General features: G+C 42.8%; 2 protein-coding genes across 2 annotated transcripts; one reads left to right on the top strand and one right to left on the bottom strand.

Annotated features, from left to right (window-relative positions):
* Positions 1-3,104: 3,104 nt before the first annotated feature.
* On the top strand, positions 3,105-12,908 carry adra1d (adrenoceptor alpha 1D). The gene is made up of 2 exons (XM_084687969.1): positions 3,105-4,432; positions 10,880-12,908. Exons 1-2 carry the CDS (start codon positions 3,481-3,483, stop codon positions 11,431-11,433), a joined length of 1,506 nt encoding a protein of 501 aa, XP_084544095.1. The 5' UTR covers positions 3,105-3,480; the 3' UTR covers positions 11,434-12,908.
* Positions 12,909-15,304: 2,396 nt separating this feature from the next.
* LOC146236774 (trace amine-associated receptor 1) lies at positions 15,305-19,914 on the bottom strand. The gene is made up of 2 exons (XM_084687468.1): positions 19,764-19,914; positions 15,305-16,395 (listed from the first exon to the last, which is right to left on the bottom strand). The coding sequence occupies exons 1-2, from the start codon at positions 19,912-19,914 to the stop codon at positions 15,305-15,307; spliced, it is 1,242 nt and encodes a 413-aa protein (XP_084543594.1).
* Between the last annotated feature and the right edge of the window lie 1,755 nt (positions 19,915-21,669).

Here is a 21,669-nt window from a genome sequence, read left to right as displayed (position 1 = left end):
TGGACTTCCTCCTATTGTCCTGTATGTCTGGGATCCTCCCTGGAGAACAACAGTGCACTGACTGTTCAAGCCAAAACAGTCCTAGCTGAAAATCATGTACTTACATACTGTCAAAATACATATCAGGTGTGGTCTGGTCCAGGACCTTCTAAAAAGAAGGACTGCTTAAAACTGGCATTGCCATGAGCTATTCCTCCAACACAGAGTAATGTGAAATGTTGATAGGTTTCAGTCTAACAATCAACTGCTGTTTGTTTGAACTGTCTTGATAATCAGAAGTGGAAGCCTAATAAAACAGTAGATATTTTGATGGAAAATATATTTTTTTCCTCCTGTTAATCTGACTTCTGATTCTGCATCATGCTATGGTGATCTACACAGCAATCAACGGATAAACCCATGGCAACCTTTTTACTAATAAGTAATTAAATATATTTTTCTGTTATTATTGTTTACACATCTGCATTAGTCCTGAGGAGATGTTGAATGAGATATGAACTACGAACATCAACAGAAAAGCCAGTGGACTTTTAATGCTATGATTAAATCTGAATTGTTGATGTTTCATGTCCTCAGATCGAAACCACCCCAACGAGATTATCAAAGGAAATGCCAGACATATCTGACAGAGGACAAAGGGCTGCGGATGAACTGAGGCTGATTAAAGGGATGACACAGAGACAGTCAACACAGGAAATGACACGACCCTGGCACTAATTTACATGTCATTTACATACATTCTAGACAATCATCCAATGAGTCATCGAGGATGGTCCAACTCAGCAATCCTCTGAATGTTACCATTTTTGCTTTACATAAATGTTTGCCTTGGCTTTATCACCCAGATAAAAATATTGCAACATCATCGGGGGTCCTGAGCACAAACATGACAGTATGCATCCAGAGTAAGTGCATCCCTTTGTCACTTCTTATAAAATAAAAAGTATTTTAGTTTGATTCCAGAGGAGGTACAGCTGAACACACAAAACAGAAACTAGGACTAAGCAGTGGAGAGCTGTTTCTGAAATTCTTTCCAATTTCACAGGGTGGTTATTCGGCATTAATCGCTCTTTTCAAATAGTCAATGTGATTGAAAAAAGTAATAACAGATGATTTAAGGTGGAGCCAAACAGATGAAGGGGAAAATGCACCTCATCTGCTGCCTGTTTGTCTTGTTTTATGTTTTAGGTGAAGAACCAGGAATGGCTGGAGAGAAGCTTCTGTAGATTTGGATAGGAGCAATGTTACTATGCCCTTCGGTAAAGGGCTCTCCTAAATAGCATTAGTCAATATCCCACCTAATAACCAGACCATGTAGAAAATGAACTCACTGAGTCCTTTTGGCGCAAGGTGCCTGTAAGGAAATACTTAGGTCTAAGTTTCATGGATACAAATCAACTTCTAAAACACTTCAAGCTTTCTTTAATTTCCCTGTCTTTGTTACCCTATGACCTGAGGCAGATCAAATAAACCAAGTGCAAGCCTTTCTTTGTGTTACAGACTTCCTATTTATCAAGCGGGATTCAGTGTGTTCTCACATTGTGATTTAGTGCATGTTGTTGTATCCAAGTTCTCCACGTGACATACTGTAAATGCACATTCACCAGTCACCACACATCAAGAAATGATAAGCAATTTGAGTGCAAGAGTGCATGCAAACCCTGCAATCCATGTTACTAAAAACGAAGGGTTGACGTCATGTTACAGAATAAAGCACCCTCAATCAAGGGGTATAAGAGGGACACTAAAAGTGCTGGGTGATTGACACGTTAGCATTAAATCTACATTAGGTTGCTGGCAATAAATAAAATCTCAGTGGACTGCCTTCTCACTGGAGTGGGGCCAGTTATCAAACCATAATCAGTAATAAGAACTATTTAATCTGTGTTTATCTTCAAATATTAAGAATTGTTTTACACTTGACCTTAGGGAATTCAATACACTCCTTCAGGCTATCACAGGTTTACTCATGCTGTCAGTCACCCACAATCTGTTTTTCACATGTTTCAGAGCTGCAACACAAGATAAGAATTTGGGTCTGTGGATTGGGAGCAAGATGTGTTTGGGTGTACCGTTCATGGGGTCCAGCCAGTGGACAAAGCAGCCCCCCTCCCCCCCCCCCCCCCCCCCCCCCCGTTCTAGAAGGTTCAGTTTTCCCAGAGTCCGCTCTTCCACAGCTCTGCGTTCTCTCTGCCACCCCCCTCTCTTCACCCCCCTGGGGGACCCACCAATGGCTCTTACAGCCTTTCCCTCTGTTCCAGCCAGCTGATGTGTTCTGGGGGCCCGGCAGCTGTGTAGCTTCACTGGGGGAAACTTCACAGCTCAGTCCCCAAGGCCCCGGTGTCCAAGAGGCCAGATTTGGGCAGATGAGGCCAGTCAGTGTTTTTGTTTGTCAGTTTGATGTGGCCAAGTGGGTCCTAAACAGGGGTGGTGCTGGATCAATGATGCTCTCTATTCAGAAATGGATACAGTAAACTTTTTTTCTTAGAAAGTGGAATCAATTGAATCTGTTATTGGCACAACTTAGTACCTCTGAGAATTTGGGATGCAAGCTTGCAAGACCTGAATAAACTTCTTACAGTAATATAGGCTGACACGAATAAATTTACATTTAGTAGACGCTCTTATCCAGAGTGACTTACAGTAAGTACAGGGACATTCCCCCGAGGCAAGTAGGGTGAAGTGCCTTGCCCAAGGACACAAGTCATTTGGCACGGACAGGAATCGAACTGGCAACCTTCAGATTACTAGCCCGATTCCCTAACCGCTCAGCCACCTGACTCCCCCTGACAGATATGTGATTAGTATACGGTATGATACTGTGTGGACTATGATTTAATTCATTTGCACTTTACTGACATTATTGTAAATTAATCCGGTGTATCCACCTCATGAAGTAAATTGCACTGATCCTGCATGATATGGTAACGTTCGTGCTATCTTTTGACATGGGGTCAGGTCGGGATGTAGAGCCCTCTTGTGGAATATTGAAATGTAGCTGGAATAATGCGACGCGTCATTGCATCCACTCTCTGAGGAGGAGTGTGACTCTCAGACGCTGTAGTCCGACCTGCGACTCTTCGTTTTGCTCTGGAGTTCTTTGGAGGATGCAGGCAGGAGAATACTGTCGCTTCTATCACTGTGATACGCAACAGTGTATGCCACGATTTTTCCAGCTTTTTAACTGAAGAATGGGCTACTTTGCTACCTCAATTATTTTTGGACAGCGGGCATTCCTCTTTTGTTTATTTTCACAAGTGTTTTTTGCTAGTTTTTTTAATGTTTCAGTGCGTCCTGTTCTGAAAATTAACAGATTAAATGTTCTGTGTCTCCCACTCTAGTGGTTGGGCATTTCTGTGACAAGCTAGTTGGTGACACATTCCATCAGTCGAAATCTGAAACATCGTTGATGTCAAATAACAATATGCAGGATACATTGATTGGAATCACACTCTGAAATGTTCTTTATGGAGTTTCAAAATGCCATATTCTAATTTGAAGAACGAAAGCGATGATGGAATCTATTTTGAAACACTCAATGCGTCTTTTACGGACCAAATACTCCCAAACATCAGCAACACGACCTGCAGGAACATTGATATGGACGCTCAGATCATCGGGGTTGGAGTCTTTTTGTCTGTGTTTATATTGGCAGCAATTGTGGGGAACATTTTGGTTATTCTTTCTGTGCTGTGCAATAGACACTTACAGACTGTGACAAACTTTTTCATTGTCAACTTGGCTATAGCAGATTTGCTATTGAGCATTATTGTGCTACCCTTTTCTGCGTCTTTGGAGGTCCTGGGATGCTGGGTTTTTGGTCGGATCTTCTGTAACATCTGGGCAGCCGTGGACGTGCTGTGCTGCACCGCATCTATCCTCAGTCTCTGTATAATTTCCATAGATAGATACATCGGGGTTAAATACTGCTTAAAATACCCCACCATAATGACCGAGAAGAAAGCAGGGGTAATTTTGGTGGTCGTGTGGGTGTCTTCTATGGTCATCTCCATAGGACCTCTATTGGGATGGAAGGAACCGCCACCTTTGGACGAGAGCATATGCCGCATCACTGAAGAGCCAGGTTATGCGCTTTTTTCCTCGCTCTTTTCTTTCTACCTCCCGCTCATGGTCATCCTAGTGATGTATTTCAGAGTCTATGTGGTGGCCCGAAGGACTACCAAGAGTTTAGAGGCGGGAGTCAAACGAGAGAGAAATAAGTCGATGGAAGTGGTGCTCCGGATACACTGTCGGAGTGTCCTGGAGGACACGCGCTCCGCTGGCTCCAAGAATAAAAATCACCCTTTCCGAAGTTCGCTGTCGGTGCGCTTGATGAAGTTCTCCAGAGAGAAAAAGGCTGCTAAAACTCTGGCTATCGTTGTTGGGATGTTCATTCTGTGTTGGCTACCGTTTTTCTTTGTTTTGCCACTGGGTAAGTATCTGTCTTCTTTAGTTGATACATTTGTTTCATGTCGGAATTATTGGTTAAAATGTCTGTCCCATGCGTAACGCTGATTTTTAAATATTTAAAGTGTGAAGTTTAGGAACAATGTCAAGTAATGCATTCCTTATAAAATTATGTTAAATAAATTGTTTTTTTAATTTAACACATTTGAGAACGATCCGTTTGGCGGTTGTGAGTGCCATTGCGTATTTCGTTGAAAATTTATGGCAATATAAAAAAACGTCTTCGCGTTTAATTCTGTATCTGAAATATTATATTAGGCCTATGCCGAATCAAGGATGCTAGGAACGCGTTCGACTCTTGCTCATTATTAAGCACCAAAAAAACGCTGCCCTTTTATACAATTTAGTGATTAGAATATCCAATAAGTTACTGTAGGCCAATGTAACTGCACAGCTAAGGGATGATCCGTATTCTTAGTAATCAGGCATATACAAGTTAATCGATACATTTTGTATTCAGGAAGGGTAATGGTTAATGATTTGAATGGTTCTTACAATTTGTAGGCCTACAGTCAGCTGTATGGAAATGCTGCAAAAGTGCATGGTCGAGGCAATATTTTATACCAACCAGTACCAGTACAGGTGGTACTCCTGTCCTTGTACACACAGCTGGACCTTTTGATGTCAAAACACGTCCAACTGCGTATTCCGAGAACTGTACATTGAACATGACCAAAGGTCAAATTCATAAACAACCGCGCTATGACAATAACAGTACATCAACACATGCAGTACATGACCCTCGCAACAGCATAGAGGCAACTGTCATTCAGGTTGTGCCTTAACACAGGAAAAAGACATATGCTTTGAAATCATACATACAGAAAAGTGTTATTTATTGTCATTGTGGTTCATTGGAGGTTGACTCTTCAAATGTAGGACTCTCTCACTTCACTTCTATAAGTCTTTTAAAGCTGAAATGGCCAAAGGACTCTGGGATACCTTGTGATAACGTGTAATGCCCAACCACAGCTACTCATTCAGCATGGCGGTACACACACAGGTGAAGTGCTTAAAGAGCACCAAGCATCCTCACCCAGCCAATGCTAATGACCAAAAATTGTCTTTAATGTGAAGATGGGGTTAGATGTTATGAAGCGTAGAGCAATGAAGTAAAACTATAATTATCTCTGGTAATGTGCTTCAACGAGGAAGACCAGACCCCGGAGAGCCATAATGATGAGAACACATCGAACACACGTACACTAACATCCACACCCACGCTCATAAGCGGAGATACTCGCATACGCATAACCATACCCACACAGAAAATGCTGCACCACATCAACTTATCAGCTAGTACGGTACACACACATGCATGACAGCATAACACAGATAATTGGCCACCGTTTCATTCATAGGAGCAGACCCAATAGTATTCTGATGTCAGCATCTTTTCAACTGAACAACCAAACTACAGTATAGGTTACTAAGACAGGGCTAGGAGATATGGGTAAAGGATTGGGAAAATAATTTTCTCTGCTGCTGCTTGGGGATTGTAATAATGTAAATCAAATTGTGTGAGAGATTTAGATCATGTGCTCTCACAATCATTATCTGGTGAAAATGTATATTTAGGAGATTAATCTTAAATGACATAATTGGGCAATCCATTACATTAAAGTTACTTTAACTACCGTGTAACTAGCAATACTTATGGTAAAGAATTGTAGATACATAGGAATTTGTAAATAATTAAATGGTATCAAGTGTTAGTGGTGAGATAGCCCATGCCACTGTACACTATTTTGTAAATATGTGTTTTTCAAAATTGTAAGAAGGTACAGTATAGGGGATTTTTAATTTATTTATGATGTAGTATGTCTCTTTCCAATATATTCAACTAATGTGCAATATCATTATACTAAAAGCCAGTCCTGTATTTTAGCCCATTATGACAGTAGACCTTCATGGTAAACACAAGACATAATCACAATTAAAAATCACCCAGAGCTTCTCTCTTGTGCCAAGTCTCCGGTCCTTTATTGTGATTGCCTGCACAGAGCATGACCGTTGGCCCAGCTGATAGCATCTCCTGGCCCTCTTTCAGGACGCACTCAGAGACGTGTGCAAGGCGATATACACCAGCCCACCCCTCCATCCCTCCAGCCCCTCCAGTCGGCCCCTCCCCCTCCTAAAAGACCCAGTGATCTCTCTATCCCCCGCACCTCTTCTCACATAGCTTTACTGTAATTGCATAAAATGTTTTTAGTCAATTAAGATCAGTAGACGTTACGTTAAATAGATACAATCCTTTTGCAAACCTCTCTCTGCCCTCCCCTCCTAATCCAATGATCTAAATCTCCAGTGCCCCAATCAGAGCAGTGATTGCCGTTAAAGAGAATGTTTTCCGTCTTTGTCTGAGCCACACACACAGCCACACGTTCCTGAAAAAGGGAAGGGAAGTGAAAAAGGGACAAAAGGGGAGCGAGAATGGGAAAGAGGGCTCAGTTCCAAACGTACAATCCTGCTGACTTTCTCTCTCTTTCTCTCTCCGTCTTTTCTTTTCCTTTCTGTCTCTGTCTCTGCAGTGCTGTTTTAAACAATTGAGGCAGCCTTCACCGTGGGAAAAGGCCTGGGTACTTGATAGATCAACCTGGGATCAAACCACTCAAATGTTTGGTGGAGACAAGTTTTGCCACAAGCAAAACACAAAGAGCGTTTATCAAATGCCTGAAATGAATTACCCATCGACATGATGCAAACACAAGGTCAATCCAAGAGGCTCCGTCCACAGTTCAGAGCAGGGTTTTTGTTTCGAAGGGCTTCTTTGTGACCGCATACAATCCTGTAATCCTTAAATATTTGCTCCGTCGTAGGAAGGCTTTGTTGTGGGCTGCCTGTGTGTTTCCGTTCTCCTACAGCAATGACACATCCCCCCCCAAAAAACTAAAATCTGGTCAAAATGTCCCCCTCAATACATTGATATAAAAATATAAATACAAATGTAAATGTGCTACGCAACGACAGGCAACCACGCACGTTGTCTGAAATTATCATTAAAAAATTAACTTGTCCCCCCCCAATGTTGACTCATTGGCTACGGCCTTGGTTCATGTTATGGCAGAACTGAGACAAGCTGATGGTAGAAGACAAAGTTAATGAGCCGTCAAGCTTAGCACCTTGTTCCAAAAACATTGAGTCAAAGCTTGTTTCCAAAGCAGAAATAAGGAGAAAATGATCAATTAAGATCCTACAGCACAGCATCTGCCCCCTAATGATAATACCATCCCCAGAAGAAGTCATGCGTAGAGTCAGGTGACTGAAGGTTGGATAAACTCCAGTGCCCTGGAGGCAAGACAAATATGAATTAATACAATGTTGTTACCAAAGGTTAGTAGACATGCATGTGAAATACTAAGCAGCTTAGAGATAACCTAAAACCTTCGACCTGAGGTGTTGGTTCAGTTGATACAAATGGCGTCTGATGTTGGGAGCAGGACTTGAAACACACCACCTATCCTGAGGGAGCTGTATTCATGTTCTTTACAAACTTGGGCTTGGAGCGTAACAAACTGTACTGCTCCACTAATATGTTTTCAGCTTTATTCCCATGCCACAGTGAAAAGTCCCCAAGTGCTACACCAGGACTACAGGGAGAGAAGGTTAAGCTAGAGGAAACGGAAATAATTAGCTCTGAAAAACAAGGCAGATGATATCTTTAAAAGCATTTTTTTTCTCTCTCATTCTCCATAGAACACTTCAAATGCTTTGGCTAGAAGAGGGAAACTGGCAGTAAAAAAAAAAAATTAAAATAAAATAATTTTGACTACTTATTGTCTGTCAATGCATGTATTGGATTTCAACATAAGAAGGCTTGACAATGACTTTCATTTAAATAGTGACCTTCTTTCAAATACAATACATCTATTTTATGGATGAAAGGTTTTATCCTCTCTCTGGTTCCTGTCACCAAAGCTGGGTCAGAATCTATCCTGCGTTTTATCACAGCTGCGAATGATGAAATAGAAGAAATTATTCTCACGTCTGTAATTACCTAGCCAAATGGGGTAATGTCCATGCAGACTTGACAATGACTAAGTGAAATGTCAGTTTCCACTGAGGCAGTCGGGTGTCTTCTTGGCATTTCCTGACAACAACAAGTCTTTCCTGTCAAGTCAGGCTTGCCAGTGGGGTTGGACTCACGGCAAATGCCAGCGACACGGTTGTGGTCTCCTGGCGACTTAGGGGAAGCCACTGCTGCCGGTTGTCCCACAGAGTTGAAAGGGAATACCCAATCAGAGTTGCTATTTATAGTTATTCAAACCATCAAACCACTTTCTTAGAATGTCAAGGATCTTCCACTGTGCTGTTGTCTGCCTCAGCCCTACAGGCATCCATTCTTCCCCTGTCTGGACCCATGGTACTGCTGTTTCCCCACCTCATTCTGGAATGACATATAGACATAGGAAATACTTGAAAAAAAATGATGAAATAGTATCAAATAGATTTGAAAGATTCTTTAAATGACGTTCCGTCTTTACAATAATAATAACTGTTCCTATTCCAGTAAACCTAGCTTAAGCTCCTAGATTTCCCAGATGCATCTGTGAGAATGGATACAAGCGGAGGTCAGTGTTAGTAGTAGGACCCTGTTTTCACACAAGAGACATCACTCAAGATATCCCCAAGAGTTAGCCTAGATACACAGCAGTGGTGTGTATTAGGCTCAGGCTTAGCACAGGCTTAGCTCAGGCTTTGAATGTCAAATAGCCCGGACCAAGACTGTGTCAGACCGATGCGTGACAAAGTAAAAATACCTGCAGGGGGCACATCGCGTTAGCGGACTTTGAACGGTCCCTCTCTCCTTTCTACTCCTCTGTTGCAGCCAAGGGTTGGGTTACAAAGGGAAGGGGTGGAGAAGAGGTGGAGAGTATACCCAGCATGCCATCACGGTTGAGTGACAGGACGCCCGTCTGTGCATTCTAAACTTCTGATGTAAGGTGCACTCTGAAAAGCACAATATATCTCCGGATGGTAGCGCTCACACTTTAAAGTTGAACCCCCCACCCCTGTCATTGTCAAATACTTTATTAGTTGCTTGGAAGCTGACAGGGACTTTGGCACCCAGTTGTCTTACCTCGTACTGCAACCATAGAAAACCCCCAGCATTATAAACATTTCCAAAGGCCAGATGGAAAAGCTTGACTTAAAAGACATTAAAGACTGTTGATCTCTTAAAAGCGGAAGAAGGCACAATGAAATACAGTTTCCATTTCACGTCATTATGGTAACAACATTCAGGACGTCAAAGTGCTGAATAACTTGACCAACCACGAAGTGCACCAGGACGTGGACTCCCTCCATATCTATCACTGTAACTAGGGCCTAATAATCAATTATGATGTCAACGCACCAATGAGAATTAATACAAAGGAACCGGTACGATCCATTATGGCCTGTCCTGATTCGTGATTAGTCCTGTCGATGCTGTATAGAATGAATCCCTTAGCTGGAGAGAGGAATGGAAGTTCTGACAGATGAGGAGCCATGATGACTCATCCTGTCTGACCCTGCAGGAGGATCAAAGCCAATCTTGAGCTGAGCAGGAGAGGGCAAAAAGGGGTAGTTTGTGTTTATACAACAAATCCACACACACACACAAACACACACACACACACACACACACAGTTCTGGAGGAGTGACATGTTCAGGTTGAGCCTGTGTGTAGAGTACACATAAAAAAACACCAAGAACACATATCGTAGGGGGGAGGACGAGCGGTGGCCTCTTTAACGAACGGTGTCATCTCCAAGTCCAGGACAGAGTTTACGATGAAAGAACAAAACACAGAATGTTCCCTAACAAGCACTGTCAAACAAACACAAAAAAGCTTCCGTTGTGGAACGCTCGCCCCCCCGCCTTCTTTTAACATTTTCTGTCTCCAAAGGTCCCAAACTTCCCGCGGTGCATTGCCGGCGCTCCCATTACCCATCTGTCCTTAAAGAACTGTCCTTTCATCTCCCAGACCAAATTACAGCCAATTACCTCCTCTCTGGCCGAGAGAAGGCCATTGTGATCCATGGTCGCATCATTAATACTTTCAAACACCTTCCTACTTTCCCTTCCCCTGTCCGCCCTTTCTCCACTTGTGGGTGTCTTTCCTGCTATTTATAACTATGGTACTTTGATGAGAACACCTCTGAACCAATGAAAGGTGGAAAATTGCAAGCACACGTCTGTGATGGCTATGTATGTGTGTGAGAGAGTTAGTGTGTGTGGGAGAGAGTGAATGTGTGAGAGAGGACAACTATAATTTCTTTGGTTTGGCACAGGGTTAAAACTATGAGGGAGTTCATTTGACAAAACTGTTAATTTTCACAAAAACACATACACTCTTGCAAAGCAAAGTAAAGAAAAAAAAAACTGCAATACACATTTTAACAACCAATGTCTCTCCATCTCCCTGTAGGCTCTTTCTTCCCAGCCCTGAAGCCCTCTGACCCCGTGTTTAAGGTGATCTTCTGGCTGGGCTACTTTAACAGCTGCATCAACCCTATCATCTACCCCTGCTCCAGTAAAGAGTTCCAGCGAGCCTTCACTCGTCTCTTGAGGTGTCAGTGTCACCGGCGCCGGAGAGTCCTGCGTCGCTTCTACGACCAGCGCTGGCGGACCGCCGTCAAGGGCGCCACCAGTCGGGACCGCCGAGACGACTACCACCCCGGCTTCGCCATCCACGAGTCGTGCGGGAACCCTCTCTACTATAAGGGCAAAGGTCGCCCAATCAGCTTCAAGGGGTGGAGTCTGTTCTCACCACTAGACAAGTCCTCCTTCCAGCTCAGGGAGAAGATGAACAACCTGTCCAATAAGATCAAGGGGGGCCCAGTCAAAGGGACCACGCCCGCGCTGGGACGGGCTGAGATTGACACCGTGTCCATGGGGATCTTCAACGACTGTGCCGAGCAGAGTAGCTACCAGATCTATGACCTGTCAGAGTGTTATGGTCTAAAGGAGACTGATATTTAGAGACTTGAAATTGCCGTCCAATGATTTCTCACCTACCGGGGCCATGTGACCAACAGGAAATCTGCTGAGGAAATATGTCCACTGGAGAATAAAGTAAAGATTTTTCACAGTCATTGCCATCAAAGGGTTTCAGCCAGTTTCGGGAAATAGTCTCTTTGATCAAAGCACAAATTGGTCCAAAATATGATATCACACCTCTGATAAATGTAACAAGAGGATTTTTCTTTTTAGAAGGAGGGAAGCTTCTACTCTGAGGGAAAAAATATTTAATTAAAGCCAACCTTGAAATGAGATGAGCACTGTGGAAGTCACGCGTTAGAAAGGTGTGTTAACATCTCGCTCTGGTCAAGATGAGCGTTTCAATGTTGAGAAGGATGGAGTGGCTTGCAGTGACTGTGGCCTTCAGTTATTTTCAGCCAGCTAAAAAAGCCAGCAGAACCACAAAGACACCACTTCTGACATTCAATTTACTAATGATTGACTGGCACTAAGACAAGTTTTCAGCTCACCTGAAACATGATATTTGCAGAGGGACTGACTTGAAGCTTTTGGACAATATTCATTGGTTGAAAATCTGGCTAACCATGGCAACTGATAATGGAGTAACGAGAAAGACTAAACAGGGATGTCCTGACATGAGCTATCCATTACCTATGAATTTTCCCGTTTAAACAGCACATGTTGAGCACTTCAGACAAACTGAATAACTATTGACAGACTACTCTTTTACCTGAGTTGGCCGTGTAAAAAGACACAGACGAAAGGTAATTTGCCTTTGAAAGGACCACTGCTGACCTAAAACCATGAACCCCCCCAGGTGTCTTATTTGCTTTGCCCCCCCAAAAGATTTGTGGTTTATTGTTTGTATTTGCTGATGCCATGATGTCTGTCACTGTCCAAAATAAAAAAGAGAAAACCAATTTTGTATTTATTCTGCATCCCAGTGCTTTTCACGCTAACAATACAATATTGATTCACTTGTCTCTTAAAATTGCCAATTCAAAAAAAATCCTAACCCCCATTACAGAATCAGCCATTCAAGAATATTATCATGGCAAAATTCTTGGCACATACCTGTCATTCCCAGCAGATGTCACTATTGATGGTGACTGTTTGAAAAATGCATGACTTATTCCTTATTTATAGTGTATCACCACACAATATTGATTGATGATAAAGGAAGCGTTACACCATAGCTAACAACTGCACTTCCACTAAAGTATGAGATTACTCTCTGTCTTCGTGGGTTATCGGCTCATGAATATTGAGACAAAGAGAAGGAAATGTGCACTGCGAAAGTCAAAGATAAATCATAGTCTGAAGTATGACTCAAATGTTGGGTTTCGCTGCCAAATTCTGAACTGAAACACAAAAATGTCAGTAAGGAACAGCTTACTAAGTGGAGTCTCTGTCTTTTTCTAACTCTCTCTCTGTCTCTTTCTCTCCCTGTCTCTGTCTCTGTCCTTCCCTTTCTCTCTCTCTTTGTATCTCTGTAATTTTACATTTCTTAATGTGTTCTTATGTTTCTAAATGTATGTAAATCACTGAACCAAACGTGAGTCAGCTAATAAATGTTTGTTCAACGGTCTTTTATTTATACAAATTTCTGACATCTCACAAAAAACAAATATGAACATTTTGTCTTTAAAAAGGAACTCATCTTGTTCAGTAAGTTAGATGTTTTTTTTTTTCAGCAAACAAACCAGGAGACCGTGATACAACAGGTGCAAGTGGAGTCTGTCTAGCAGTGTGTTGTTCAAGGTGTTGAGGAGAAGCCCTTCTGGGTTCTGGGGAGGACCAAACTGTCGAATTCTTCACTCCACTGTTGTGTCAAGCCAGCACTCTTTCGAATACCTTCCACATCCTTTTCCTCTTTCAAAAAACCCAACCCATGCAGCGTGATGCTTATCGTCCGATTAATTACACAGAACGGGAGAGGCTGAGCATTATTTTTTTCGTTACATTCCTACCAGACATTTTCAGCTGAGATCTGTTGAAGTCAAAGTTCTGTTCCATTTGAGCAGGTGGAGCTGAGTTGAAGTAGAATAATTTCTGAGGAAGCTATTTTTTATTCAACTTTTTCCTCTGTCTCTACCAGCCGTACTACTGTAGGTGAAATTAAAAGAACAGGAAAGGTCCTGTGGCAATGCAGAAGTTGTGCTTTGCTGCAATTTGTTGATTTGAGAGTGTGTGTGTGTGTGTGTGTGTGTTGGGGTGTTTGGGTGGGTGGGGATGTGTGTGAATGTCTGGCTGCCAGGATGTCTGAGAGAGTGTGCTTCCTTTTGCAGAATGGTTAATCCACCTGTGATGCACACCCCGTGTGGGATGCTGCGTGTGTGCGTGCGTGTGCATGTGCGTGTGTGTGTGTGTGTGTGTGTGTGTGTGTGTGTGTGTGTGTGTGTGTAGTGAATCTCTCAGAGGGTAAACACAAAGCACTCAGCAGGGTAAAGCCATGATTAAAGCTGTACTTTGTCATTCTGCCTCACTCACAAGCTGGATGGATACCATAAATATATAGATAAATATAGGGGGTTGTATTCTATTTGAAGTACATATTGTGAAAAAATTGTTGTTTTCTTAGCCATCTAACCAACCTCTTGATTTTGTTTTCAGATTGTTTTTTTGTTTCATGATCTGTTTCATGATCAGTTTTTCTGCTCTTTCAAAATGTGAGGTCACAGTGCATGTGAGAAAGGTATTTACGAAGAGGTTTAGAGAGGACATCCTCAAACCATTGCATTTCCTTCCTCTTCTGCACATTGTTATCAAAATCCTTTATTTTATCCTTTGCTCTCTCTCATTCACACATACACACACACACACACACACTTTCTGGCACAGTGTCCTGAAGTTCATTCTCTCCCATATTATTCTTACTTGGCATGGCTGGACGGGCTGGTGCCAGTCTATGACCCCGTCTGTTCAACTAAAGGCACTAATCATTTCATAAGCACAGTTTAATCAAAACATAACCATATTTCACATTATATTTTGGCTCCAGCTATTTCCTCCATCAAACATAGTCTTGTAATCACGTTGTGAAGACAACTGAAACAATCACAGCTTGTAATACAAACACAAACAATGTGTGCATAGGCAGCTAAGTTGTGTGGCTAATTTAGGGCAATAAAGCCTCACAGTTCTTTAAATATTGGATCCAAATCCAATTTGCTTGTTATTAAAAGTAAAAGCTTCCTATTTCAATGGAAATCCAGGAAGTGCTCTGTACAATGATGACATAGACAGAGTATATTAATTCAATTCAAGGTTATACTTTCTTGTATTGGCCAACATGTTCATAATTTCAGCCAATAAAGAATACACAATGTGCCCAGAACAGTAGCAGCTCTTTCAGGACAAAATGCAAACAAACTGACATGACATACATTTATTTTGGAACATTGAGGATTTTATACAAAGCAAAACTGACATTTTATTTATTTACAAAGCTAGAACAACATTTACTTGAGGGCATTCACATTTTTCCATTGGCAATGCTGACCCAAATTGTGTGTTTATTTGCACACTGTCATTTGGGCTTCCGGGATTCCATTCTGTTCATTTCCACCCTTTTTAACCATCAAACAGAAAGTTTCTTTCACATTGTTGATGTTTTAGGAAGTGAATACGTCTTTCAAAAACTTGATCATTGCACAAACATGATCCCTTTGGATAACCAAAATTACTGTACACAGTTCAAGTTAAAAGTGTAAATCATCTTTGTAAGAGACAAACGTCTGTAGCTAAAGGTTGATTTGGTTTGCCCTGAACCATTTTCAGTACTGTGAACTGCATTTAAACAATCTTGGGTAACTTTAAAATTGTGTTTTTAAACCTTGAAAAAATACATTTTTCTACCTAGTTCTTTGCACTATTGGTTCTCAGTGCGTTCGTTGGCATCTCTCCTAGAGTGTGAAAGGTCCATACCCGCTGAAGTCCCGGGCAGGCAGAGCCTACATCCCATGATCATGAGGAACGCCCTCCGGAAGGAGCGATTAAAGAACCCGTAAAGGAAGGGATTGAGGGAGGAGTTGACGTAGCCCAGCCAAAGGAAGATGTCCCAGATCACCTCGGCGGTGGAGTAGTTGATGAACGGATCCACGATGTTGACGGTGAAGAAGGGCACCCAGAAGAGGAGAAACACCCCCATGATGATCCCCAGGGTCTTAGCAGCCTTCCTCTCCCTCCTCATGGCGTTGCGGTGCCTCTGCTTCTTGCTGGAGTCCTTGCCCACTCCAGACGCCATCTGGCTCTCCATGGCGCTGATCTGCATGGCCTGCCTCTTGGCCGCCTTGTAGATCTTCCAGTAGGCCACGAGCATGATGGCCATGGGGAGGTAGAAGGCCACCAGGGAGGCCATGACAGCGTACACGCGGTTGACCAGGAAGACACACACGTCAGGGGGGAGGGGGATGTCCACACCGACCATGTGGAGACCTAGCAAGATGGGGCCGAAGGAGATGAGGATGGGCACTGCCCAGCATATCACGATGAGCATCACCACACGGCTCTGGGACATCTTGAGGGAGTAGACCAGCGGGTTGCAGACGGCGTAGTAGCGGTCAAAGGCAATGCAGCTGAGGTGGAATATCGAGGCGGTGCAGAGCATGACATCCAGGCTGGAGTGGAGCTTGCAGAAAAGGGCGCCGAAGAGCCAGCAGCCCTCCACTGTCCGCACCATGCTGTAGGGCATCACCACCAAGCCCACGAGGCAGTCTGCCACAGCTAGCGACATCACAAAGGAGTTAGTGGGCGACTGTAGCTGCTTGAAGTAGGCTATTGCGAGCACCACCAGGAAGTTTCCCACCACCGTACAGACGATGCCCACCGTAAGGAAGGCGTACAGTGCCACGCGGAAGGCCTGGTGCCTTGAGCGGCCGCACAAATTCGAGTCGTTCAGGAGAGAAGTGTTCCCTTCCCCCAGCCAGCCCAGGCTGCTGTTATCCATGGCTTGATCTGGGTCTGTCGAAACACAAGGAAGTACACGTGGTCATTAATGAGGCTTTTGGCCTTAAGAAGCAGTTGGTGAGCGGTTTCAAAGCACCCCCGTTTGTTTAAAAATCTTCATTGAAGTTTATTTGGATGCTCAAGTAACTCTAGAAAGCATGCAAACCACCCAGAATTTGGTCCCCGATAAAGTTCAGAGGTACTTTCTCATTCGGTAATACCCAGTATGTGTGTTTTAGCTTGATTATCGAGCTGTTTGCTCTGTGGCGCTCAACCCTAACTGGGCTGCAATCTATCCATGGCCTCAACTCGACTCAATGAGAAAAACCAGAGCCCCTCTTAAGTTTATTTACGCACCTCACTAACCTGATGAGAATGACAAACAAAAATCTTTGGCGTGTTTCATCTGAATGAAGCCAAAACAACCCAAATAGAGAGCTACATGGGTCATAAGGACTTGGAGGAGGCTGCTGGTGGCAGTCATTTTGGAATATTGACAACCATAATAAAGATATTTGACCTGTTCCTGGGTTAAGTCTCCCAGGGGAAGACTAAAGAAATTCTCTCATGGGTAAGCTGTCATTAGTTCTCTTGGAGTAGAACTTGTCTGGCTCGCCACATCATGAAAAACTGACAGGTAGAACGTCTTCCACTGCCGTGGGGATCTATCACAAAGCTCTGGTTTTGTCCTTGAATACAGCATGGTGAGAACTGTGTCAGTTTTACTTTGTGGTTTGTTTTAAAAGGTAAGAAGTGCCTACTAAAGAAGGATTGTTGGGGCAACCTGGTGGCTCACATAGTAGAACGCGTACCAGCTTCAGACGAGTCCCTAACACAATGGCCCAGGTTCAACTCAGTTTCGGGTCATTTCTGCAAGTCTCCCCCACTCCCTCTCCCATACATTTCCTGACCATCTGTGTCCAATAAAGCCATAAAAGGCCAAATCAAAAAAAGAAGGATTGTACGACAAAACAACAAGGTTCTCTGAGCTGTTGCGACAGTGGGTTTGCTGTTGCACGCTACACAAATTCTTTAGATTTCTTTTGAGGGACGATGTGATGACTCAGATTAGCGGAACAAGTGTTACTCCAACTGTGATAGAAACAGCTGAGGGGTGGAGAGCCTAAATCAGAAGCAGCATAGAAAGATGTTATACTTCAGTAAGAATGGCTTTTAATGAGCACCAAAGGGACTGTGCAGTTGTGCAGAGACGTGGGGTTTGGTAGAACAGAGTGACGTGTCAGTCCTTGTCCCATGTCCATGTCATAGTCCTCCTTGTCATCCTCATTGTCAACATACTCCTCGGAATTGTACTGATCTTCATCACCCTCATCATCAACAACGCAAATGGCTTTAGTCTCTGGGCAGACTGCTCTTTTTCTCCATGCACACAATCACACATCACTGCATCCATCCAAGTATGCGTGGTTTTCCTCTTTCCCTTTGAATCCCTTTCTTCACACTTGCCAGGAAAAACGACACGAAACCTGTGGAGAACACCGACCTTGTGGTGTAATGGCAGGTCGACCCAATTCTATCAGACATCTCACATCATCATTTCTATAAATATTTATACTGACACTGAATTCTCAAATCAGCCCTCACCCAATAACCTACTTGCATTAGGTGTGTAATGATTTAAATAGAGCTCACAATGTGACACCAAGAATGTCCATTTAAATGTTTACACTGATACAAGTTTACACTGTGGACATGTCATATTCAGTCAGTAAATCATTAGGTTGTATTCAAAGAAAAAAAAAGTCTTGTGTAAAAGGTGTGTGGAAATGTGAGGAAACTCTAGTCTCCCAGATGTGCTTCAGATGTGCTTGAGCTTGAAAACCGGTCAGATATACAACAACTCACTTAGTTGGAATTGTCTTTGTTGTTTCAGACGGAATGATCCAAGGAGTCTAGGACAAAGGTTCAAAGGTCGGTATCTAATCTCAGAGGTCATCACAATGCTATTAGAGAAAAATTTGTGCTCTTCTCCAAGCGTGTCAACGCCTCACTGACCCACCCCGACTTCCCCTCCACTCACACCCCCAGCTTCTGTTTGACCCACCATCTTAACCTTTCCAGGACAGTCAACGAGGGCTTATTAAAAACAAGCTGCAGTGTCTGTGCAGGCAGACACACACACACACATCCCTGTCATGGAGAACACCATAAACGCTCAAACCATGGGCCGTGCTGTTGTTTCAGCTTGGAATGGTCTCTTTGTGTACGTACGTATGTGTGTGTGTGTGTCTCTATGCAGCTGCCGACCTGGGTGAACGTATGTCTGTCTGGGTGTCTGCTTCTGAACATCTGGCTAAACCTCAATAGAAAAAGGTAAATCCATCAAATCTAATATATTGAAATAAAATGAAATGCTCCTGATCCCAGCTCTGCATTGAACAGTAAACTCGTGAGTGGACCGCCAGAAAACAAATACTCTAGCTGCCCTGACTGAGAATGTTCTCTTTTCTTTCAAGTTCACTCTTCTTATCTTATTCTGAGAAGGACTAATAGCAACCACTTCCTGTTCATCTTTTCATCTGTTCAAAAAACGAAAAGAATTGTCTGGAATAGCAGAATGGTTAGATTGGTTGAGTGTGCTTATTTTTTCTTTTAACCCCCACCCCCACCCCCACTCCCCTTAAATGTTGACAGTATCCAAAATAAGCAAATTAATAGAGTCAATCTGGTGATTCATACCACTAGTAGACTCCAGCTATGTTTTGACTTCACTTTCTAGGAATTAGGAGCAGGGTCGTAGCCTGGGCTTGTCGCATAGCATATTTTACAGTATTAAACTGTACAGTTCAGCAGTTCCCCATATGTCATTTCCTGAGGGTAGTATGACCAACTCTCCTTCTTATCAACATGATAGCATATGGCCTCAGCAAAAACTGGAAAAGCATCAAGCCTTTTATTAAAAGTACTTATCAAAACTGACTTGTGGAAATGTGTTTTTGAATGGTGATTCTATATGGTGCTGAAAATGTGCAGATAAGTAATTAATCTACGTCCTTGTGGAATACAGTATGTGTTTGGCTGGTGCACACATGATTGTACAGATAAATATTGGAGCTGGTGTAAATGTTGGAATGTTTGACTTTGAAACAAAGCAAGACAAAGACAACACTGGTTGGTGAACATTTGATGGATACGCAGAACAACACACAAGTAGACTATACCTTTTTACAGCCACCTTTAAGACTCCCTGAGTTTAGAATACATCAATCATTTATCTAAAATATACATCCCATTATTTCCATTCATGAACAATATATTCCGCTTGATCTTTGAATATTGTTTTTCGATCACAAAGTGCAAAATATACAGCTTTTAACCCCTTACTTAACTAAAGAGTACACAATGGAAAACAAAGTACTAACCTATGAGTGAGAGTACTGTTCCACATCTCCTTTCCCCAAACCACACTTCAAGGCACAGGTGTATGGTCCCCTTCTGTGTCTCTCCGTTTGAGATAGAGAGAGAAATATGGGAGTACGAGAAAGACTGAGCAGGGGTCTCTAATGAATGCATGCAACACTAATCACGTGAAACTAAAAACAGTCGTCTGTTATCGTATGCTGAGGGGAGGGGGATATACTAATGTGTGTGCACGTCTGTGTGTGATGTGCGTGTGCGCGCGCATGTGTGTGTGTGTAAGACGGTGAAAGGATACACAAGGTTTGGTGTAGCCTTCATCCTATGGCTTATTTAGAGTAAAACTCTCATACTCTTATTTCAGCACCAACTACTGCAACACGCTACATAAAATCCACTAAACAGAAATGTAATACTGTCCCTTTAAAGTAAAACCCATCTACCTCACTTCACGAATGACTAATTATTCAGCCATCGTGGAGTCAAGAGAAGGAGATTAGAGAATGAAGTGTCCTCAGACTGTTAGGATGGAACCCATCAATCTGAGTGCAAATGTTCGTTTGCCTGTGAGCAACAGCACCAGCTTTGATTCACCAACATTCAATCTACTACAAAGCACCACTCTGGTAAATAAGGACTGCTATGGAGAAACCTCTGTCCCTAGGGTGACTCTGAAAGAATAGGTTCAGAGTAAAAATCATTTTCTGTTCAGAAATAACTATTTGGGTTTTCATTTAGCATCTTTTGGGGGTTCTAACTCATCTGAAAAGGATTCTCACCGTGACCTTCTTTCTCTACAGACTGTGGACTTGTATTCTTCTTGTTTGGGTGTAAGACAAGCCAAATTGACAAAAACACATCACTGTTCTGTGTAAATGGGGAGAGGGGAGGGTGCTAATACACAAGTATACACTTTGGAGGGAAGAAACTACTCAGGGACAAGCACGCTTGCTCCCTCATTCCCTTTCACTTAAGACAAGTGTGCATCAGAGCCTGGCAGGATCGCTGGCTGTTCTGAATACCTAGAGCCCGTACCAGGGACCACTAACTGTCCCTCAAGAGCAGCCAGGTTGCGTTTTAATTAAACATGGGGGGATTTTTAATGAGGGCTGGGATAAAAGGCTGGGGCTTGCTCGGCTAGTGTTTTTCCAGACCAGTCATTCATATGTGTAATGCGAGTGTCGAGAAGCAAGGAGAAATGACAGAGGCTTCACATCTGCGCTTTTGTTTCAAAAACATATTTTTTTTTTATAAAGGAAGAGGAGGGGATGGATTCCTGGGTGATGCGTTACATTAACTCAAGAGGCAATCATGAGTGCAGGTTTAATGGGGAACATGATCACGCATATCATTAGTGGCCGGGAGCAAACGTTGGCTGTTAACAGATGAAACATGTTTTTGAATATGTTTTTTCGTCTGTGTTTGCGGGGGAATTGGATGCGGATGATTAAATAATGTAAATTGCTTACCTCAATGAATAAAAATATATATTTTCAGTTTTTGGAGTCTTTGTTTTCTTGAAGCTATTTTTTGGTGTCTTCGGGTGTCTGACCTTGGTGTAATCAGGACAGAGCAGTAGCATGACATGGCAGGAATTTATCGTTTTTTCAAATGAATTAAATTGCCACTTACCCACGGGAGCCAGGTCATCCCCCAACATGTGGCCTGTCATTAACTCTCTCAAGTTAAAGAGGGATGGTTCCGGACCTACCATTTAATCTCCTTTAACACCACACAATGGCAGAATTACCTCAAATTTGAAGAGTAAAGGCCTTTTAGGTGTAGAGTGTTTGCAGTATGTCCAGATATAGGTCCTTCAGGGCAGATAAATGACTTTCCTCCGCTGCTCCACAGCCCCGACTCACTCTGGCTGGGTTAGCTGTAACCAGGGCAAGCATCAATACTGAAGGG

This window comes from Hypomesus nipponensis, chromosome 22 (assembly GCF_054491055.1).
Source record: "Hypomesus nipponensis isolate SF chromosome 22, ASM5449105v1, whole genome shotgun sequence".
Lineage (NCBI taxonomy): Eukaryota > Metazoa > Chordata > Actinopteri > Osmeriformes > Osmeridae > Hypomesus > Hypomesus nipponensis.
This window is presented reverse-complemented; position numbering and strand designations above follow the sequence as displayed.